At 38.3% G+C, this 24573-nt stretch overlaps 1 protein-coding gene across 1 annotated transcript in view; it reads left to right on the top strand.

The window, feature by feature from the left end:
• The window catches only part of KCMF1 (potassium channel modulatory factor 1), a 74792-nt gene that overhangs the window by 23042 nt on the left and 27177 nt on the right, over positions 1–24573 (top strand). The window contains exon 2 of the mRNA XM_057558148.1: positions 21632–21799. Coding sequence (XP_057414131.1) covers positions 21632–21799 — 168 coding nt within the window. The remainder of the gene's footprint in view (positions 1–21631; positions 21800–24573) is intronic.

Here is a 24573-nt window from a genome sequence, read left to right as displayed (position 1 = left end):
GCCTGCATTGGCAGGCGGATTCTTAACCACTGCGCCACCAGGGAAGTCCCTCAAGGATGTATTTGAATGATACTTCCTTTTCAGTAGTGCCTGTTCATGTATCATTTCCCATTTTTCTTTTTTGTTTTTCCTGTTGGTCTTTTCTTAATCTTTAAGAGCCCATTGTTTGTTGTATTTGTTGCAAATATTTCTCTCCATCTGTTGTAATTGACTTATTTTGTGGCTCTTTTGTCAATATTAAAGTTTTATACTTACCTATTATCAAATTTACATTGTGCTTCCTTGCCTCCTTTATGGTTTCAGGTTCCCTGTATTGCTTAGAAATTTCTCACACACTAAGAGGTAAAATAAAGAGATCCTCTTGTAGTTTCTTTTAAGAAGTTTATAGCTTTTTAAAAAAATCTAAACATACTTGCCATTTTTAAGATATATGCCAACCAGTCAGTCCTTTTCGTTGAGAATGGAATTTTTATGCATGTGTGAGAAATGTGTCATGCATTCAGAAAGATGTCTACATTCAGTAAAAAGATAATAAAACAAAGGAATTTGTATCCATCTATATTAAAACATAGGCTATCTCCCAGACATGTCCATAACCACTATCTGGACCTTTGTCTTCATCATCCTCTTGCCTTTCTTTATAGTTGTACCCCTAGTAAATCTCTTCCTATCTAAGCAGCGTATCGTTTAGTTGTAAAGCACGGTGTGACAAGCTCAGAGCTCTCTGTGTGAGGAAAGGGCAGTTTGCACCATTGAACACAAGCTTCTGGGAGAGGAGAAGCTGAACAAAGTCTGTCTTCAGCCTCCCTGGGAGTTTCCCAGAGACCCTTTGCAGAAGTCACTGGGTGAGGTCACGAGTGAACCTTGAAAGATCAGGGCCACCACAGAGCGGGGGATTTGGCTGGGCCTTCGTGTGGACCAGGGTGGATCTCCAGCAGAGATGTGGTCAGAGGACAGCCACTCACATCCCCTGCTCTCAGGAGCAGGTCAGAGCAGAACACCTGTGGGGTGAAGCTGAACCTCCCTCCTGGAATGGAGAACAGGAACTTACTTCATCAGCCAAGTCCAGATGAGCAGCTGAGCCTGGGCCAGACTGCCTGGGCATCATTCTGTCCTCAGGTCAAAAAGAAAAAGTATATGATTTTGTGTGTGTGTGTGTAGTTGATTCTTGTTGTTCTTGGTAGCTGTGTTCTATAAAGTTGCCATGAACACTGAAGTAGCACATACTCAACCAATGCTCCAGTGGAAATACAGGGCTAGGTTCCTTTGAGCCTCTGGTCACACTTTCATCAACAGATCAATACATAACCTTGTTTTCTGTGTGTTTCTGTTGAAAGACACCTTATTTAATATACAGTTGATTCATAAACATAGAAGTCATAGCTAACAGCACTATAATTCATGACTGGACAGAGTTTATCTAACATATTTTCTCAGCCTTGTGGTGCTTAGGAACACTCGACAGCACTTCAGCACTACACTAGGGGCCACTTTAAACAGTGAGATCACGTACAAACAATACAGAAAGTTGAAAAACATGACAGTACATAGACCATGGAAAGGATGCTTGTTTACAGGATGAACTGAAACAAGAAGGCAGAGCGGCCACTTGTTTGAGCTCAGCTAGGAATGTGCACACTGGTAACTCAGATGTGCATGAGTGACTTTGAAAGCACTGCAGGTATGCTGTGTATGTATGTACGTGTATATATGTGTGTGTGTGTATATATATACACACACACACATATACACATGCATACACACACAAAACAGGGAAAGTTAATCCAGGATGTTAGACGTCAGGATAGTAACTTGGGGTAGTTACTAGAAGGGGCGTAAGGGAGACTTTTGTTCCGTTAACTTGATCTGGGTGTTAGTTACGCAGGATGTGTTCACTTCGTGAAAACCAAGCTGCGTATTTATGATTTGTGTACTTTTCTAAATGGTGTTCCACTTCAGTAAATAGTGTAAAACAAACAATACTGTGGCTTCAGGATCTGGGTGGTGACCACTCACTGTGTATGGCTCTTGAGTGTCACTGCTCCAGTGTGGACAAGTTGTTCTCAGCTACTGCATGGCTGTCATTCTGGGGGTTCCCACTTCACCATCTTCCTGGTGATTTTAGTTGCTTCTCTCTTATTTTGGATCTCCTGTTTCCTAGATTCCATCTCCCCATTATTTCCTCTTCTCACTCTTCTGTAGTTTCTGGAGAAAGGGTGCACTGGGAATAATTTTGTAAGAACTTAACAAATCTGAAAATATTGTTAATACTACCCTCATCCATGAATGATAACTTTCCAAAGTATATAATTTTAATTTGGAAGTTCTTTCCTTTAGAACTTTGATGACATTAGTGTATTACCTTTTGGAGTCCAGTGTTCCTGTTGAACATATCAAATTCTTGATCTTTGTGTGTGACCTCTATTTCCTTCTTCCCCTGTTCCCTCTCCTGGAAGGTAGTAGAATCTCCCTTAAGCCTGCTCTTGTGAAATGTGGTTAGTTGCTTTCCTTTTATGCATTTTGTTCGGTACTCTATGGGTCTTTTCAGTCTGGCAATTCATATCCTCTTTTCTGGGAAGTTTTCTTGAATTATTCTGTTGATTATTTTCCTCTCCTCCATTTTCTCACTTTCAGGGTTTTTTGTTTTAAGAACTCTTAGGATTTACTCTCTTAACAACTTTCATATATAACACACAGCAGTGTTAATTATCTTTGTCATGTTGTGCATTTCATCCCTAGTACTTATTTATCTTATAACTGGAAGTTTGTACCTTTTGACTGCCTTCATTCAGTTCCCCTTTCCCCCACCCCCTGCCTCTGGTAACCACAAATCTGATCTCTTTTTTCTATGAGTTTGTTTGTTTGTTTTTGAAGTATAATTGACCTACAATACTGTGTTAGTTCCTGTTACACAACATAGTGACTCAGTATTTCAGTACATTTCAAAATGATCACTACAGTAAGTCTAGGTACTATCTGTCACCATGCAAGGATATTACATAGGTATTCACTATATTCCCCACACTGTTTATTTCATACCTGTGACTTGTTTATTTTGCAACTGGAAGTTTGTACTTCTTGATCTCCCTCACCTATTTCCTTCCTTTCCCTATCCCCTCCCCTCTGGAAACCACCTATTTGTTCTCTGCATCCATAGCTCTGTTTCTATTTTGTTATGTTTGTTCATTTGTTTTGTTTTTTAGATTCCACATATAGCTGAAATAATACAGTGTTTGTCTGACTTATTTCACTTAGCATAATACCCTCTAGGTCCATCCATCTGTCACACATGGCAAGATTTCATTTTTTTGTAGCTAGGTAATATTCCATTTTATACATATGTATGTATACACACACACGCACGCACCCCACACACACATACACACACACACCCCCCACATCTTTACCTATTCATCCATTGATGAGCACTTAGGTTGCTTCCATATCCAGCCCATTGTAAATAATGCTATAGTGAACAACATAGGGGTATATATATCTTTCCTAATTAGTATTTTTATTTTGTTCAGATAAATACCCAGGAGTGGAATTGCTGAATTGTATAATAGTTCTATTTTTAATTTTTTGAGGAGTTGCCATAATGTTTTCCATCTCCCTGATGATTAGTGATGATGGGTATTTTCTCCATGTGCCTGTTGGCCATCTGTATATCTTCTTTGGGAAAATGTCTATTCAGGTTTTAATCAGGGGTTTTTGTTTAATGTTGAGCTGTGTGAGGTTTTGGTATATTTTGGATATTAACCCTTTATCGGATATATTGTTTGCAGATATCTTCTCCCATTCACTTGGCAGCTTTTTCGCTTTATTGATAGTTTCCTTTGTTGTGCAAAAGCTTTTTAGTTTGGTGTAGTCCCATTTGTTTATTTTTGCATTTGTTTTGCCTGCTTCAGGAGACATATTCAAAGAAATGCTATTAAGACCAATGTCAAAGAGCTTACTGCCTATGTTTATTTTAGAAGTTTTATAGCTTCAGGTCTTAACATTTGTTTTTTTTTTTTTTTGGTTGTGCTGGGTCTTAGTTGTGGCAGGTGGGCTCCTTAGTTGCGACTCACGGGCTTCTTAGTTGTGGCTCACCGGCTCCTTAGTTGTGGCATGTGAACTCTTAGTTGTGGCATGCATGTGAGATCTAGTTCCCTGACCAGGGCTAGAACCCGCATCCCCTGCATGGGAAGGCAGATTCTCAACCACTGCACCACAAGGGAAGTCCTGCATTTAAGTCTTTAATCCATTTTGAATTTATTTTTGTGTGTTGCTAGAGAGTAGTCAGTTTAATTCTTTTGCATGTAACTGTCCAATTTTCCCAACACCATTTATTGAAGAGTCTGTCTTTTCCCCATTGTATATTCTTGCCTTTGTCATAGATTAATTGCCCATATAAGTGTGGGTTCATTTCTGGGCTCCCTGTTCTGTTCCCTTGATCTATGTGTCTGTTTTTGTGCCAGTACCATACTGTTTTGATTACTTTGTAGTATAGTCTGAAGTCAGGGCGCATGATTCCTCTGGCCTTGTTCTTCTTCCTCAGATTGTTTTGGCTATGCAGGGTAGTTTGTGTTTCCGTACAAATTTTAGAGTTATTTGCTTTAGGTCTGTGGAAAATGCCAATCGTATTTTGATAGGGAATTCATTGAATCTGTAGATTGCCTTAGGTAATGTGTTCATTTTAACAATATTAACTCTTCCAATCCATCAACATAGCATAGTATACCTTTCCATCTGTTTGTGGTGTCTTGAATTTCTTCCATCCGTGTCTTACAGTTTTCTGAGTATAGGTCTTTAACCTCCTTAGTTAGGCTGATTCCTAGGTATTTTATTCTTTTTGATATGATTTTAAGTGGTATTGTTTTTTTAATTTCTCTTTCTGATAGTTGTTAGTGTATAGAATATGCCACAGATTTCTGTATATTAAGTTTGTGTCCTGCAACTTTACAAATTCATTGATAAGTTCTGGTAGTTTTTTGGTGGTGTCTTTGGGATTTTTTATGTATAGTATCATGTCATCTGCAAACACTGACAGTTTTACTTCTTCCTTCCCAATTTAGAATCCTTTTATTTCTTGTCTGATTGCTGTGGCTAGACTTCCAATGCTATATTGAATAAAAGTGGTGAGAGTGGGCATCCTTGTCTTGTTCCTGATCTTAGAGGAAATGCTTTCAGCTTTTCACCATTGAGTATGATGCATATGTGGCCTTTATTATGTTGATGTTTGTTCCTTGTATACCCACTTTGTTGAGAGTTTTTTTTTTTTTATCATAAATGGATGGTGAGTTTTGTCAAAAGCTTTTTCTGTACCTATTGAGATGATCATATGATTTTTATTTTTCAATTTGTTAATGTGTATCACATTGATTGATTTGTGGATATTGAACCATCCTTGCATCCCTGGGATAAGTCCCAGTTGATCATGGTGTATGATCCTTTTAATGTATTATTGAATTAGATTGCTACTGTTTTGTTGAGGATTTTTGTATCTGTGTTCATCAATGATATTGGTCTATAATTTCCTTTTTTTGTGTGATATCTTTGTCTGGTTTTGGCATCAGGGTGATGCTACGCTTGTAGAATGAGTTTGGAAGTGTTTCTTCCTCTGCAATTTTTTTGAATAGTTTGAGAAGGATAGGTGTTAATGTTTGGTAGAATTCACCTATGAAGCTGTCTGGTCCTGGACTTCTGTTTGTTGAGAATTTTTTGGTTACTGATTCAATTTCATTACTGGTAATTGGTCTGTTCATATTTTCTATTTCTTCCTGATTCAGTCTTTGCAGATTATACATTTCTAGGAATTTGTCCATTTATTCTAGGTTGTCCATTTTATTGGTGTATAATTGCTTGTAGTAATCCCTTATGATCCTTTGTATTTCTGTGGTATCAGTTGTAACTTCTCCTTTTTCATTTGTGATTTTATTGATTTAGGTCCTTTCTCTTTTTTCCTTGATGAGTCTGGCTAAAGGTTTATCAATTTTGTTTATCTTTTCAAAAAAGTAGCTCTTAGTTTCATTGATCTTTTCTATTGTATTTTTAGTCTCTATTTCATTTATTTCTGCTCTCATCTTTATAATATCTTTCCTTCTACTAATTTTGGGTTTTGTTTGTTCTTCTTTTTCTAGTTCCTTTATGTGTAAGGTCACTTTCAGGATATTGAAACTTCTAGATTTGGGTTGCAGTTTTCTTCTCTTTAACATTCTATATTCTCTCTTTCCCTCCTCCACCTTCTCCTTCTGGAAATAATTTAGGTAAGATTTAACTCAGACTCTTCTCTTTTCAGTAATACTTGCATATTATTCTGTTGTCAACAGTGCCTTGAGTTCCCTAGGTCAGAGGCCCTCTGTTTTACCCTCTTCAATGAATAAACTTCCCATTTCCACTTGGAGTAGAGTATGTTGGAAAGGCAACTTACAAATGTAACTGCTTCTGGAAGAGCTTTTACATCTTTCATCTTTAAATGATTTTCCACTCTAATCCAAGTTCCAGCAATACCTGATGCTGCCAGTCCTAGACATTTTGTTGAATCTGTACTGTAAATTGGGTGGTTTTTTTGCTTCCCCCTTTACCCATACGAGGATTCAGCTTTCTCCAACCTCCTAACTCAGTTACCACTCATCCATCTGCTTCCCAGCTTCCAAAATTTTGTTGCTATTATTTATTCGTGTTCTCCCTATTCTTATGAAATTGTCTTTTTTAAATTCCAATACTAAATTTTAAGATTTTCAGAAAAGAACAAAATTAGGTTTTACCTTATTATCTGTTCTAGACCTTATTGTCACAGAATTATGGTTCAGTCTCAGATGCCACTGTCCAGTGCACTGTTGTCCAACGCAATAGCCACTAGCCATGTGAGCCCTTGAAATGCAGCTGTGCAATTCAGTGTGGAACTGAATTTTTAATTTTGTTTTTGTTTGTTTGTTTGTTTGTTTTTGGCTGCATTGTGCGGCTTGCAGGATCTTAGTTCCCCGACCAAGGATCGAATCCATGCCCCCTGCAGTGGAAGTGTGGAACCCTAACCACTGGACCACCAGGGAATTCCCTTTATTTTATTTTAATAAATTACATTTAAATAATCACATGCGGCTAGTGGCTGCCATACTGGACGGTGCAGGTCCAGTGCTGGTGAACTAGGAGTTGGAATGTAAATTCTAGTCAGCATATCTACTACATGGAAGTTTATTTCCTGTTTCCTTCTCCTTAATTTATTTATTTCTTCATTCATATCAGTGTGGACACATGGATTTCTGTATTATTCAGTGGGCATTATTTTTTTATTATTTATTTTGATGCTCAAATTATCCCAGATTTGGACAGTGGAAACCCCATTCAGGTTTCTTCTGTGTCCTTTTGACATGTACCCTCTTTCTGGATCATTCATTCTAGACCTTAGACATTACAGGCTCCTCACGTACCCACCCTGTCCTAACCTCTGGAATCATCCATTTCTCCAAGGAGCTTTGGTTCCTCTTGGTGGAGGATACCGGAAACCAAGATCTGGTTGCTTGGTGGGCTCATTGCTGCTGGACCAGCACTGCTTCTAGGCTCTGTAAGCTGACAAGGGGTTTTTAAAGACTGATGGCTTTGGACAGTACAGATAAAGAGGTATTTCTGTCATTGCAAAAAGGGAAAAGATGGGGTTACTAGAATTTAGGAGTTCAGAGACACCTACTTCCCCAGGCCTATCTCTACACAGTTGGTGCTTGGCCTTTGAGTGGATTCAGCTGGTTGGTGATGAGAATGCCAGAAGAGGTTGGTGCTAGAACCCCTCTGCTGCTGGAGGGGTGCTTTCTCTCTCCCCCTTTAACCTCCCATTGGCAGAATGTAAACCAGAAGCCAGCTGCCAAGGGAGTATGAATAACTGAGTTTGCAAACCCTAGACCATTGTTTCTCAGCCTCGGCACCATTGACATTTTGGGCCAGGTGGCCGTCCTGTGCTTTGTAGGATGTTCAGTAACATCCCTGGCCTCTACCCACTTGATTCCAGTATCCACCCCATCCCCAAATATTTCCATATAGGGCCAAATATCCCCTGGGGAGGCAAAATGACCCAATTGAGGACCACCTCCTGGACCATCATTGCAGAAAAGAATATAGAAGGGTAGGCTTGGAGCTGAGAAACAGTAGTACTAAACAGCACTCTACTTGACACAACCTTGAAGTGTGAAGGAAGGGAAGAGAAATTAACATTTATGTTCCTGTTACAGCCCTGCAATATAGAGAGATTAGTATATGCTTTTTTTTTTCTTTAGTTAATGAGGAAAACAAAGACCAGTTAAGTAATTTCTTCGCAGTCAGGCAGGATTCAAATCCTTGCTGATAAAGTTATTCATTTACATGCTCTTGAAGTTTGTGCTTGAATTTTTAGGTTGTAGTTATTGCCATAGTCTTTTTAAGTGGGGCAACTATTCTTTTGAGTGTTGCATTTTCAAGTCATTGTGGGTATATTGTCAACCTGGGTGCATTTTCTGGATGGTGCCCTACCGGAGCCATGCTCACAATAACGGCTAAAAATGTTCACAAATAGAGGGAAGAAGAAACATGAATAATATTTGTTAGGGAATTCCCTGGTGGTTCAGTGGTTAGGATGCTACACTCTCACTGCTGAGGGCCCGGGTTCGATCCCTGGTCAGGGCACTAAAATCCCGTAAGCTGTGCGATGTGGCCAAAAAAAAAATTATGTTAAAGCCAATGTTTTATTTTGTTGTTTAGTTTTGGATACTTATATTTGAGTACTACTTAACTTGATTTCCTAGAGATTTGCTTCAGACTATACAAGCACTGCCTATTTTTCTCATTTTGCCTTTATGCTTAGTCCTTTACTTCTTTCTATTCCATACTGTTGTGTATCACTCTCAGTGGTAGAAAGACATGTCCTCTCTCAAAGGAAATCTCCCAAAGATCAGCCTAATAGTTTACAGTACCTTGCACCTTGCATGACTCATGATCGCCTCAGACCTAACATCCAAAGTAGGCTAGTGTGCTTTCTAAGCCAGACATAAACTGCTTTTTCTCGTCCAGTGCTAGAGCATTCTCTGTACTTTGCGTTATTCCTAGTCCTCTCCAGAGTTTTATATCTGTTGTAGGTCTCTCTGCTTTCAAATCAGTGAAGGAACTAGAGCAGACACAAACATAACGTAACAGTTGAAGGTAGGATTTTTGAAGACCTGTTAGGTTTGAAATCGGTTTGCCTAGAAAAGAGGAAGGGGACTTCCCTGGTGGCGCAGTGGTTAAGAATTTGCCTGCCAACGCAGGGGACACGGGTTCAATCCCTGGTCCAGGAAGATCCCACATGCTGCAGAGCAACTAAGCCTTTACGCCACAAGTACAGAGCCTGTGCTCTAGAGCCACAACTACTGAAGCCTGCACACCCTAGAGCCCACATGCTGCAACTACTGAAACCCACACGCTCTAGGGCCCGCGTGCTGCAGCTGAGCCCGCGTGCCGCAACAACTGAAGCCCGCGCGCCTAGAGCCCGTGCTCTGCAGCAAGAGAAGCCACCGCAATGAGAAGCCCGCGCATCGCAACGAAGAGTAGCCCCTGCTCGCCGCAACTAGAGAAAGCCGCAACTAGAGCAAGCCCACGCACAACAATGAAGCCCCAACACAGCCAGGAAAAAAAGAAAACAGGAAGAAGTGACTTGATTCTTTTTTTAATAAACTTATTTATTTATATTTGTTTATTTATTTTTGGCTGCACTGGGTCTTCATTGCTTCACACAGGCTTTCTCTAGTTGTGGCGAGCAGGGGCTACTCTTCGTTGCGGTGCGTGGGCTTCTCATTGTGGTGGCTTCTCTTGCTGCGGAGCACGGGCTCTAGGCGCGTGGGCTTCAGTAGTTGCGGCACGCGGGCTCAGTAGTTGTGGCACACAGGCTTAGTTGCTCCGTGGCATATGGGATCTTCGCAGACCAGTGATCGAACCTGTGTCCACTACATTGGCAGGTGGATTCTTAACCACTGCGCCACCAGGGAAGTCCCAGAAGCGACTTGATTCTTGTCTTAAGCTATGTAGTGGCTTTCTGAGAGCGGATTTAGAGTAACTGCTTTATGTGGAGGAAACATGGAACAAAGGGACCTGAAGTTGTATTTCAGTGTTTTGAAGAGAAGGTACCTCGGGGACTGCTTGGTATGAAGCGTTGTGTCAGGGTGAGGCTAATTGTGGGGCTCTGTTGTACTCTCCCAACTAGAACAGGTCATCTTATATTGCTCTTATTTGTTGGATGTGTTCCCATAGTTCTCTGCCACTTACTCTTCATACTGTATTTTAATTCCTTGTTTACTTATCTTTATTCCCTATTAAACTTTAAACACTAAATGGGTCCTATAGGTGCTCAGAAACTTGTGTTCATTGAAGTAATGTTGTTACAGTAATTTAATACAAAATTATCTCCTAATATCCATGCAGGACAAATCCTTTACACTATAATAGAAAGGGCTGTCATGTGCAGACTGTGAATTTATCACAAATAAATGTGCAGACATTTCTAGCTCAAATAACCATTAAATAGTATGTTTTCTGGTCCCTCCCTATTCATCTTGTGGTTTTCTTCCCCTTTCCCTAAAACAGTTGAAGAAAATCAGTTTTTAAAGTGTTTAAACCATAGGCAGGATGTTCCGGGGTGGGGGGTGGCAAATCCCATTAAGTATGTTTCACCCTTTAGTTGTTTATAATGACATTCTTCTCTCTCACAAATATATGTAGTCTGTCTTTCCAGGAAAGGCAAGAAGTCCCCTACTGCTCTTTGTACTGTACTGGCCAAGTATGCAATGGGAAGGCGTTCTGAACGGCAACTTCAGCCTGTTGTCAGTGCCCACTAGTACGCTCTCCACGTAGTCTGTGCGGTGTCTAGCGTGCCCAGATTATACACTGTGCTTGGGAGAAGTCATTCTGTGAACGCTTAGCTTGAAACTCAGTGACTAGTTGATACTTCAGCAAGAATTAACAAGTACGGGATATAGAATCCATCTCTGGGGCCAAAAAACATTAGTTTTATTCTATAATTTCATTAGGTCAACTATTTTACCCATTTATACCTCAGTGTAAAACCAGCCATCCTGTCACCTTCCATGCTACTGTACAAGTTGAGATGGGATGGGGGAGTTTTGTCTGTGTTAGGTTTTTGTGGAGTTTTTTAACGAAACATTTTAAACATGTAGAAAGAAAGAAGACTTTGCAGATATGGACGAATTTCACTTTGTACCCTTTCTTGATTCCATTCTATTTCCTTCCTTTTTCTCCCTACTTCCCAGAGGCCATCACTTCTTGGAGTTGGTGTGTATCCTTTCCGTCTACATTTCAACATGCTTTCCACATATGTATGTGTCCATAAACTCTAATTATAGAGTATTGTGTATTTTAAAATTTACATAAATGCTTCCATGTGGTTTGTATCCTTTTACCACTTGTTTTTGTGGGGACTTATACATGATAATAGCAATTTGTTGGAGTACGATGTTCTAGAATTTCATTATGTGATTATGTCATGTATAATAGGTTGTTGATTCCCATGTCTGAAGATGTGTGTATGCCAGATTACCTTATGTTTGAAAAGACCAAAAAAGAAAAATAAATTATATATTTGAGTCATATTGATATTCTGCTGTGATTTGAAAGAGTGAGGCCTGACATGTTTCTTGCTTACTGAAATTTTATTTTTTTTTATTTTTTATTTTTTAAGGTGTTTTTTTTTTTGTCTTTGTTTTGTTTTGTTTTGTTTTTGGCTGCGTTGGGTGTTCATTGCTGCGCGTGGGCTTTCTCCAGTTGCAGTGAGCGGGGGCTGCTCTTTGTTACGGTGCACGGGCTTCTTATTTTGGTGGCTTCTCTTGTTGCAGAGCGCAGGCTTCAGTAGTTATGGTGCGTGGGCTCAGTAGTTGTGGCTCGCAGGCTCTAGAGTGCAGGCTCAGTAGTTGTGGCACATGGGGCTTGGTTCCTCCGTGGCATGTGGGATCTTTGCAGACCAGGGATCGAACCCGTGTCCCCTGCATTGGTAGATGGATTCTTAACCACTGCACCACCAGGGAAGTCCCTGAAATTTTAAATAAAGGAGATGGTAATGTTTTTAAACATTTACCAATATAGGACATGGATTTTCAAAAAGTTAAGAGAACACTACTCTAGAATAAAAACTTAACAAAATAGTGACTTTAGGTAGAGCTGTGTTTGATCAATTATCAACCTCTGGAAATAAATATATATATATATTATATATATATATATATATATATATATAATATATATATATAAAAACACCTGCCTTGAAAGTAATTCCTCAATCTCAGGGTTTCATTTTAGAGAAGTTATGTGATAGGTAAAATTAAAGTCTCTCACAAAATAAAGAATTAAGGGAAGAATAATAAACATGACATTAATGTATATCTCTATGTCATAGTAAATAAAAAGTTCTAAAGACATCCATTTCTGAACCAAACAAAAAACAGATTAACTGTTGTCAGATGATCTGCTTTAGTAGGTAACCCTTCATCGTAATCACTGTCACTTCATGATTGTGTGCCTTTGGAGCACGCTACTTAGTGCTTGTGGTCCTCAGTTTATTCATCTGTAAAAGAAGAACAACAGTTCAGTGACCAAGCCCTTCACAGGTGCCTGAGGCATCAAGGTCAGTTAAACACTAATTGGTTAGTGGAGAAGATCTGAGGGAGAGTCTCCTATGTCATTTTATACCAGTTTTAAAGGCTTTAATTTTTCAGACCGGCCCCAATAGGTTTGAAACGTAGTATATTTTTTACTAGTATTTTCCTTTATAAGTCTCTGCAAAATGCTCATGTAATCACTAGATATTTTTATAAAAATTACCACCTTCTTTAAGGGCGCTTGTCTTTTTGGGAGGGCTGGAGCTTTCTGCCCTTGCCCTGTTGGGCTGCCTGGAGGGTCTTTAAAACAGGGCAGTGTTTCTGATTAGTGTGCATTGTTTATAGCAACTAAATGGAGTTGCACACATATTTGAAAATATTGAGATTTTAGTTTTGGCTTTTACATATGAAATTGTTAACACAAATCTGTGGCTGATAAAAAACCTGCTTCCCAAGAACAAACCCTTCGTTTATACAGCTGGCAACCAAGCTCTTCTGGGCTGATGTTGCCGAATGGGGGCCGATGCCTAGAAGTATTCGGCACAGCATTTTTGCTGACTTAATTTTCCTTTCTCCTACGGGAAACAAGTACCTGTTGTTCAGTCCCTTCTTTTCCCCCCCTGCTTTCATCATTCAGTCATTCTTACATCAAGAGGTCTATTATAGACACACATTAATCCTTGTTTCCCTTCTCTCTTTTGAGCTCTTATCTAAATACTCTAGGAGAATGTCCCTTTCTCTTTTCATCCACTTCATTCATTCAGCAGATACCCACTGAATTCCCACTTTGTCCCAGGCATTCCTTACACACCTCTTCTTCCTTCGTTTTATGTGTGAGTCAGAAAATAGCTCTAATCATGGCTGAGTATAATAGTAGATTGAGTAATATAGAAGCTTCTCTATTTCCAGATGAGAGGTTCTGAAAGACTATTCCTAACTAAGCTTACTCATGAGCAAGTCCATTGTTACTAAGGTAGGTTTCTTTTCGCAGGCCAGGGATGCACTTCTACGAAATAAGAGCATAGAACAGTTCTTTAAAACCAAGCAAAACAGCCAGTTGTTCCAAAATGGACCAAATTTCACTACACTAAAAACTTTTAGAAATGAATTAAACTTCCCTCTTTGACAAAATGCATAAGGAACTCCTTAAATATAACGTCCAACCCTTGCCTTTCTGTCCACTTTGTTGGACAGACGTGAACTAGCTTTGAATCATCCATAGCCATGAAAGAAATTTTATCATATTTTCCAACTACCTCATGACTTTGTTTTGAAGATTAATAAAGTTATTATTATTATTAAATAATAAATATAAATAATAAATATAATAAAGTAATTATTATTATAAGTAGTAGTATTAATTACACAATAAATAATGATGGAAGTTGCTACTAATACCACTGGAGTATTAGCTCTGTGTAGCAAAGACCTTTACTCACTGCTGTATCTTGGCACAGAATATATAGTAGTGGAAGGATAGATGGATGCTCCTTATTGTTACATGTCACCAAACTTGTAGAATTCCACGTGAAAGCAATAAAGCAAAAGTTAGAAAGCTGAGTCCCAGTACAGAAAAGGTTGTTTTAAATGGCCGGGTAAATGTATCACAGGTTCAAGCAAGTCTGCTAAGTGTGAAGAACACACATACTACAAGATCTGTTTACCAGGCTGTTCCATGTTTTTCCCTAAAGTTCCTCACCATCACCCTGCCCTCTTTCTTCTGAATCGTACCCTCCCCAGCTGTATACGCTCCTTCTCATTTCTCTTTTCTCTGCCCCTGGAATCTCTTTAACTGTAGGTCTTTTCTTTTTTTTTATTTTATTTATTTTTTAAATTTTTCTATTTTTGGCTGCGTTGGGTCTTCATTGCTGCGCGCGGGCTTTCTCCAGTTGGGGCGAGCGGGGGCTACTCTTTGTTGCGGAGCACAGGCTCTAGGCGCGCAGGCTCAGCAGTTGTGGCTCAAGGGCTCTAGAGAGCGGGCTCAGTAGTTGTGGTGCACGGGGTTAGTTGCTCTGCGGCATGTGGGATCTTCCTGGACCAGGGATCGAACCCCTGTCCCCTGCATTGGCAGGCGGATTCTTAACCACTGCGCCACCAGGGAAGTCCTAAAGGTCTTTTCTTGAATGGTATCTTTGTATGGGTCTCTCTACCCAATTTTCTCTCCTTTTGAGTCTCTCCCTTTATCATATGGCATAGATTTTTTAAAAATAAACATGTATAGAGTTACATGTGTATTTAATTGAGTGGGGGGGGGGATTCTGCTCCTAATTCTAAAAATAATTGAGTAGGGCTTTCTTTTTTCTTTAAAAAGAAACAAACTCCTAGAGTTACTTTACCTTTGCAAGGCATGATTGATTCTCTTTCTCCCAATGTTTCTTTAATAGAAGGGGGAAAAGCTTTCTACTCCTGATCTAGGCTCCTAGCTTGTGAAGCATTATAAAATTTGTCTTAGGTTCCAGCGATTTTGCTTCTAGAAATATCCCTTGACCATCTTCTTTAATTCTGGCTACTTCTGCTGTTCACTGAATTATAATAGTTCATTTCTTTAATTGCTTGTGTTCATCTGAGATTCTCTTCAAAAGGTTGCATGATTCTTCAACCATCTAAATGCAAAGAGCCTCTTTGGGAATTGCCCTTATCATTGTCAAGTTATTTTAGTGGCATAGTTCTCTGTGCAGATCTTAATATTAAAATTGTTCAATAGCATGTAACACACACACACATTCTTTTTTTAAAAGTCACACTTATTTAGAGATGCATAGGGCCCGAAGAGAGAATTCACTGAAGTAAAAAGAGGGCCTTCTCTCCAAATTACATGGCATCTAGAAGTCAAAATAGATTGTCAGTGGCAAAGGCTGAATAATCCCAGGGCTTCAAATTCATGTGGAGTCTCTTCCTGTTGTGTTCTTTTCACTGTGTATCTTGACAGGTAGCTTTCCCTTTGTCGACCTTCTCTTCCCACCACCTCTCTGTTCCCTACCTAAAAATTCATTCAAATCAAAAGAAAAAGCTGTATCAACCTTTGGGTTTTTCTTTTAAAAGGTATATAAATGTATATATAATGTACACGTAATATATATATAAGTAAATAAACCTTTGTTTATTTTAGAAAATTAAGAAAGGAAAAAGACTTTACATATTATTTCAGTGGATTTTTAAACATCTGTTCCCACTAGAGGGCATTCTTTCCTTTGATTTTAGTTCATAGCTTTTATGTATTTATTTTACAGAACTGCTAAATATAAAGGTAAGTGTTGAGGGTATGAATGTGTTCAGATATACCTATTATAGATAGGGATTGTCAGATATACACCATTCTTTTTATGTAAGTTTCACACATGAGCATGTCAAAATTGAGGTTAAGCTGTATTTCCTAGCATTTTTGTTTGTCTTGTTAGGTGAACTTGATCAGATGGGGAATCACAAATATCCCACCATAACTTTAAGATGTAGCTTGTGTAGATGTAGATGTGGTACATATATACAATGGAATATTACTCAGCCATAAAGAAAGAATCAAATAATGCCATTTGCAGCAACATGGATAGACCTAGAGATCATCATACTAAGCGGAGTATGTCAGAAAGAGAAAGACAAATACCATATATCACTTATATGTGGAATCTAAAATACGACACAAATGAACTTATCTACGAAACAGAAACAGACTCACAGGTACAGAGAACAGACTTGTGGTTGCCAAGGGGGTGGGAGGGGGAGGGATGGATCAGGAGTTTGGGGTTAGCAGATGCAAACTGTTATATATAGGATGGGTAAACAACAAGGTCCTACTTGTATAGCAACAAGGTCCTACAGTACAGCACTATGTTCAATATCCTGTGATAAACCATAATGGAAAAGAATATGAAAAAGACTATATACATGTATAATAATCACTTTTCTGTACAGCAGAAATTAACACAACCTTGTAAATCAACTATACTTCAATAAAATTTTTTAAAAAAGAAAGATGTAGCTTGTGCTAGTTGCTATGTTACAAAGTAGTGATTGTCCGAATTTGTTTATGACAATATGGCTAAAGCTAGATTATTCAAGGATGAGTTGCATATTTTATTATTTGGTTAACTCAGTTTTTGCAGGGTGTATATAGTATAGAGTAACTGAAACCTAACATTTTTTAAATCCAGGAGATCTCAGTGCTAACACTTCAGCCTTGCCTCTTCAAGGTGATATTTTATTTGACAATATTTGAATTCTTGTTTCTATTATAAATGATACTTTTCTATAGGAACTTTTTTCTAACATCTTTATTGGAGTATAATTGCTTTACAGTGTTGTGTTTCTGCTGTATAACAAAGTGAATCAGCTATATGTATACGTATATCCCCACACCCCCTCCCTCTTGCATAGGAACTTTAGTTCTTAGCATCTTAAATATATCTTATCGTTATCTCACCAGAAGCAACTTCATTCTTCCTATCAAGGAATTGATCATTTTACATAAGCCACATATATGTTCTGTTTCAGATTTTCCTGAGTCTCCTGGTACCAGGTAGAACACTGTTATTAACCAAGCGACTGTGCATTGAAGAGCTGGCTTGTTTTCCCTGATAGGAAAAGCACCTGTAGTAGACACAAAGGGAGCAAATTTTGTTAGTCTGTGTTATAGAGTGAATTCTGACAGGTATACTTGGAAGAGGGTCTGTTTTGAGTGAGAAATCTGGGGTTCTTTTCAAAGCTAAATGAGATTTAGTCATTTCAAGTTGGGGCGGAGGGAGACTGGTTGCTGTGGAGAAACTGTGGCAAAGCCTACTCATGCTTCTGTGCCTTTATTCAGAGACTTCGAGCTACTGTCGAGAGGTGGTATGGAATCTTCTCTAAAGTGAGATATTGACTAAAGCTTATGATAACAGATTAGAAGTATTAAATTGGCAGAGCTGTTACAATGAGAAGGAGTAGCAGGTGGTATGGAAAATTATATGTGATAAAATATTTTTACTTCCCTGACTTCTTATTCATAGTACACTCATCACCAAAACAAATCCTCTCTAGCATACTTGCTGCTATAGATTATTATAAAGTTACTCTTACTTATGTTGTAAGAAACCCTGCTGAGAACTTACCTAATATAATGTTTAATGGTCAGACTGAAATATATATTTGTGTTTGAAATAATGACCTTGAATCACAAAAGTTGTTAAATGTCTTTTTTGGGGGGGAGGGGCACACGACTTGCGGGATCTTAGTTCCCCAACCAGGGATTGAACCCGCGCCCACAGCAGTGAAAGCACCGAGTCCTAACCACTGGACCGCCAGGGAATTCCCCAAAAACATACATTTTAGAAATGATTCCATCAAAAATAGTTAATAATTTTTTAAAAGAACCCCGGTTTCTTAAAGGGCTCACAGTTACTGAACTCCAGCTGGATTGTAGGTGAAGCCTGACACCACTCGACATCCTCACCCCTTAGGAGAGCATTTAGATTTAGATAGCTTCGAATTTTATCAGCCGAGTAGAACAGGCAAGGGACAGGCGTCATCAGCATGTCCCTGCTGAAACTGATGCAGTGTTTGGGAGTATCACCACCCCCAGTCGCCTTATGCTTTGCTCATTTATACTTGTCGGTGGGCATCCCCACCACAGAAAGAAAAGTGGGGCCCGCAGAGCAATGGTGGATGGGACATGCCAAAAAGTGAGTGTTCAAAACTGAGCTTGCCTTTCAGGCACCTCTTCAGCTCAGTTCACACTACATTTTGTTTGACAAAGTTATTGTACCCTATTACATTAAACTTTCGTTTGTGAATCTGAATAGATACTTAGCCCTTTTCAATACCTTCAGTGTTGTGCTTAAAGCATTGTCATGCTTGGAAGCTATTTTGAATAGGCAAATTTTGAAGTATTCCATCTTTTTGCCCATCGTCTTTTCGGTGAAGCTTTCTTTGTCCACACTCTTTATCCTTTTTTGCTTTATTTTTCTCCATGGCACCTATCTTGTAACTTGCTTTATAACTTAGTTTGGTTATATGCCTGTCTTCACCCACTATTTTAGGCTATCATTCATTCTTTTTTAATTCATTCTATAATGGATGGTTGATGGCCCTTTGGGTTGTTAACAACCTTTTTTTTTCTTTCCAGTTGCAAAAACTGCTGTGAACATTCTTTTACATTCTTCTGGTGCTCCTGGGCAAAAGTTTCCCCAGGGAATATATTTAAGAATGAAATCACAGTGACAGTAATTGTACATGTTTAACTTGACTAGAATATGAACAAAATTTGCGAAGTACTTGTGCAGATATATGTTCCCACTAGCAGCGTAGAAGAGTTTCTGTTGCTCCTTGTCTTCTGTAGCGCTTGATATCAACAGACTTCTAAGTTTTTGCCAGATTGGTAGATGTAAAATGATAGCTCATGATGGTTTTATTTGCACTTTTTTGATAACTAATGAGATGAGAGTCTTTTCATATATTTATTGGTCATTTGTGGTTGTTGTTCTTTGTAGTGCCCATTGAGGTCTTTGCCCATTTTTCTGTTGGATGTTGGTCATTTTCTTACTGATATGTGAGAGTTCCTTAATGTATTCTGTATACCTTACTTTTGTCTGTCACGTATGTTGTATTTATCACCAGTTTCTGGACCTTGTCTCTTCTATCACTCCAGGGTATTAAAAAGTGAAGGAAACGTCTTAATTTTAATGTGGTTGAATATATCTTTTTATGGTTGGGGCCGTGTGTGTGTGTGTGTGTGTGTGTGTGTGTGTGTGTGTGTTAAGAAGTTGTTTCCTACTCTGAGCTCATAAAAATATTCCCTACATTGTCTTCAGAGGTTTTTTCACTTTCCTTTCACATTTGTCTTTAAACCATTTGGAATTGGTTCTTGTGTGTAGGATCTGTGGAAGAGATCCAATTTTATTTTCCCCATATATGGGTGATCACCTGTCCTAGTACCATTTATTGTCTACTCCCTTCTTTCCCCACTGATCTCTAGTGGCCTTACTGTCATGAAACAGATTTCAACATGTGTGCATCTGTTTGGGGGCTTTCTATTCTGTTCCTTTGGTCAGTTTGTCTGTCTCTATGCCAATGCCATTCTATCTTAATCACTGTAGCTTTATAATAGCTCTTGCTATATTAAGCAAATCCCTCCATCTTGTTATTCTTCAGGAATATCTTGGCTATTCTTGACCTTTGCAAATTGTGTAAAAATTTGAGTCAGCTTATCATGTTCCACAAAAAATTCTTTTGTGATTTTTTATTAGAATTGTATTGAATCCACAGATCAATTTGGGGAGAATGATATTTTATTATGTTGAACCTTCTAGTCAGTGAACCTGGTATTTTTATTTTTTAAAGCTCTTTGTCTTTGAACACATTTTTACTAATTTACTTCATAAAGGGCTGCATATCTTTGGTTGGCTTTTTTTTAAATTTATTTATTTTTATTATTTTTGGTTGCGTTGGGTCTTAGTTGCAGCATGCGAGATCTTCGTTGCAGCGTGCGGGCTTCTCTCCAGTTGGGGCACGCAGGCTTAGTTTCCCCATGGCGTGTGAGATCTTAGTTCCCTGACCAGGGATTGAACCTGTGTCCCCTGCATTGGTAGGTGGATTCTTATTAACCACTGGACCACCAGGGAAGTCCTCTTTGGTTAGCTTTATTCATAGGCACTTTTCAGAAATGCTACTACAAATGACATAATTTTTTTATTGTGGTAAAATATGCACAACATATCATTTTAACCCTTTTTGCATGTACAATTCAGTGGCATTAGTACATTCACATTGTTGTGCAACTATCACCACTGTCCATCTCCAGAATTTTTTTATCATCCCAAACTGAAACCCATTAAACAATACTCCCCATTCCCCCTTCCACCCAGCCTCTGGTAACCACTGTTCTACTTTGGTTTGGTTTTTTTTTTGGGGGGGGGGGGGTTGTTTTTGTTTTTGTTTTTTTTCTGTGAATTTGACTAATCTGAGTACCTCATATAAGTAGAATCATAAATGGCATTTTAAAAATATATCAGTATTTGTCTTTTTTGAGTGAAGAAATCAGTGTTTTATTAAATTGGTTTCGTATTTAGCCACCTTGCTTAAAATATTAATTCCAATAATTTAGCTGGGGTTTTCTACATAAACAAGCATATCACGTGTGAATAAAAGGCTTTTCTACTATTAAACCTGCCCATTGAGTTTTAAATTTTAATTAATTTTTGTATACCTAGATAGTTCATTTTCAAATCTGTTGGTTGCCTCTTCAAGCTCTTCTTTATTTCTTTTAAACTGTTAAGTGTTATTTGATATTCGATTCTGTTATAAACTGTTTGCCATTCTGATTCTGCTGTTTCTGCTACTTTCTGATGGTGTTTTGTTTTTTGTTGGTATTTTGTGTATGAACTGTCATTCCTTCAAATTTTATTTCTGCCAGATGCCTGGTGGCAGTACTAATTTAGGACCACTTTAAATTAAATTCTTGACCTGAGAACCATTTGGAAGTCTGAATTTGGGCTCTCCACTTATAAGAAGTCTGGACTGGTTTGTAGTTATAACTTTTCAGGGTTTTGTTGTTGTTGTTTTGTGCCTGGGGAGAGGGGGATTTCACGGGCAAGTGTTGTAATCCCCTAGGGAGGGTTTCTAGCTCACCCATATACTGAGGGTATATTAGGGTCTCAGCTTTATGAGGAATTGCCTGTTCAGACACTCCGCCATGGCAGACCTTGGTCTTTGCTTCCTGTGTCTGTCCTGCAATGCTGTGAAAATTTAAGCTCAGATTTTTCCAAATAGATGCCCACTTCTTGAGTGATTTCATTTAACCATTCATCTTTCACTTGGGTTTTACCCTCTTGCTAGTTCATCAAGGCATAAGTTTTTCTGCATTTTTTGAAACATTTGAGTTATTTCCATTAGGAATGTAAATCAGGGGAACAAATCTACCATGTAGTTGGAAATTCCTATATCATTTTACTGTGTTGTTTTTAGTCATTTTGGAAAGGAAATCTGGGGTTAAATGTGCATCTTTTTATTTATGAAAATGAAATGGACAGTGGCCTTTTACGGCTGCTAATTAATGATATTTCTTTTTTTTATAGGTGTCAGCTGTGATGCATGTTTAAAAGGAAATTTTCGAGGTCGCAGATATAAGTGTTTAATTTGCTACGATTACGATCTTTGTGCATCTTGTTATGAAAGTGGTGCAACAACAACAAGGCATACAACTGACCACCCAATGCAGTGCATATTAACAAGGGTAGATTTTGGTACGTATTTAATTAAAATTTTAATGAATTATCATTTAGAACTTTGTGTGTATGTGTATGAAGAAGTAAAGGCAAAATGTTCTAAAACTGTCCCCAGTAGCATACATGAGGCTCCAAATTCATTAAAAATAACATGAGTCTTACTTTTTTATTCTAAGTAATTTTTTCTCTTATAGCTTATTTATGAAAGCCATTCAGAAATAAATACATTCAGCAATGTAGGGTTTACATGACGTCTTCAGGCTGACTTTATATCACAAGGTGGGTTGCACTGGCATTTTTGTCCCCATTGATCAGATGAGGAAGGTGAGGTTGACAAAGGCCCTCCTTGACCAAACCTTAGTGAGGCTCCTCTGAGCCCTCTTCTCAATGAGGCCATGGCCTTGGGCTTCCGTGTCCATCACTGCAGAGTCCAGTTTCAGCAAGAACCCTGCTAAGTCAGGTTAGAGACAATCTCTCAACCCCTCGATACCTGAGGAAGTTCCCCATTTCCCACCTTTGATGTCTAAGTCCCTGGACTGCCTTTAGCAAGAATCCTATAAGGCCAGTTTAGCAAGAATCCCCCTACCCTCGAGGTCTCTTCTTCATAATTTTCCATCCACTGCCCCTCACTCTGCTCCTTGGCTACAAATCCCCAGCTGTCCTTATTTTATTTGAAGTTGAGCCCCATCTCTCTCCCCTATGGCAATAGTCTTGAATAAAGTTTTCCAACTGTTTGAACAAGAAAAAATAAAATAAAATTAAAAAAATAAAATTAAAAAAAAAAAAAGGAAAAAAAAAAAAAAAAAAAAAAGAAATAAATACAACCAGCAAGGTATGAAACGGAAGAATGCCTCAGTAAAGAAGGAATAGAATTTAAACTGACCGTTCTTGCTAACAATACACAAGTCTTCTTGCTCTAGTTATCAGGAAGCAGATTATTTCTACAGTTGATTAGAAGACACTGCCAATTCATAAGAAAAGCTTTAAATGTTTCATGCTGTAATTTCTTACTAGTCAACACTTGTTATTATCTGTCTGATTATAGCCGTCCTAGTGGGTGTGAAGTGGTGGTATCTCACGTGGTTTTGATTTGCATTTCTCTGATGGCCAGTGATGTTGACCATCTTTTCTAGTGCTGATTAGCCATTTGTGGATCTGCTTTGGAGAAATGTCTATTCAGATCCTTTGCCCATTTTTTAATTGGGTAATGTGTCCTTTATTATTGACTTTTAAGAGTCCTTTGTGTATTCTGTACACAAGTTTCTTACAGATAAATGACTTGCAGAAATTTTCTCCTATTCTGTGGGTTGTCTTTTCACTTTATTGATGGTATGTTTTGAAGCACATAAGTTTTAATTTTGATGGTGTCTAGTTTATCTGTTTCTTTCCTTTGTTGTGCTTTGTGTCATATCTAGGAAACCATTGCCTAATCCAAGATCATAAAGACTTAAAACTATGTTTTCGTCAAAGGGTTTTATAATTTTAGTTTTTACATTTAGATCTTTGATCCATTTTGAGTTAATTTTTGTGTGTGGAATGAGGTAGAGTTCCAACTTTATTCTTTGGCATGTGAATATCCAGTTGTCCCAGCGTCATTTGTTGAAAAGACTATTTTCTACCCAGTGAATTGTCTTGGCATTACTGTTGCAACTCAGTTGACCAGAGGGAAAGGGGAAATTGGGGTGTGTTGGTCAAAGGGTACAAAGTTTTGTTATGCAAGATGAATAAGTTCCAGAGATCGCATGGTGACCATAGTTAACGATATCGTATTGTATACTGGAAATTTTCAAGGAGGATAGATCTTAAATTAAATCTTCTCAGCACACACACACACACACACACACACACACACACACACACAAAATGGTAACTATGTAGAGGTAATAGAGATGTTAATTAGCTTGATTGTGGTGATCTTTTCACAGTGTATACATATATGAAAACATTTATACCATAAATATATACAATTTTTATATGTCAAAGATATATCAGTAAAGCTGTTAAAAAAGAAAAATCAATTGACCATAAATGTCAGTTTTAATTTCTGGACTCTCAATCTGTTCCGTTGATTTATATGCCACAGTGTCTCAATTATGTAGTAAGCTTTGAAATCAGAAAGTGTGCATCTTCCAGCTTTGTTCTCTTTGAAAGTTGTTTTGGGTATTCTAGATCCCTTGAATTTCATGTGAATTTTAGGATCAACTTGTCAAATTTCTGCAAAGGAGCCAACTGGGATTTTGATAGGAATTATTTTGTATCTGTAGATCAGTTTGGAGAGCAATGTTATTAAGTCTGCCAACCGATGAATGCGGGATGTCTTTCTGTTTATTTAGGCTATCTTTCTGTTTATTTAAGTCATCTTTCATTTCTTTCAGCAAAATTTTGTAGCTATCAGAGGATAAGTTTCACACTTCTTTCATTAAATGTATTCCTAAATGTTTTATTCTTTTTGCTCTTGTAAATGGAATTTTTTTTAATTTTTATTTTGGATTGTCCATTGCAAATTACAGAAAAACAATAGGTTTTTTTATATAGATCTTGTATCCTGTAATGCTGCTGAACTTGCTTATGAGTTCTGATAGTTTTTTAGTGGATTCGTTAGGATTTTCTATATACAGCAGGGGTCCCCACAGCTACTGGAACTGGGCCTCACAGCAGGAGGTGAGCGGCGGGGCGAGCAAGCGAAGCTTCATCTGTATTTACAGCCGCTCCCCATGGCTCATATTACTGCCTGTCAGATCAGCGGCAGCATTAGGTTCTCATAGGAGTGGGAACCCTACTGTGAACTGCGC

The sequence above is a fragment of the Balaenoptera acutorostrata genome, chromosome 12 (assembly GCF_949987535.1).
Source record: "Balaenoptera acutorostrata chromosome 12, mBalAcu1.1, whole genome shotgun sequence".
NCBI lineage: Eukaryota > Metazoa > Chordata > Mammalia > Artiodactyla > Balaenopteridae > Balaenoptera > Balaenoptera acutorostrata.
This window is presented reverse-complemented; position numbering and strand designations above follow the sequence as displayed.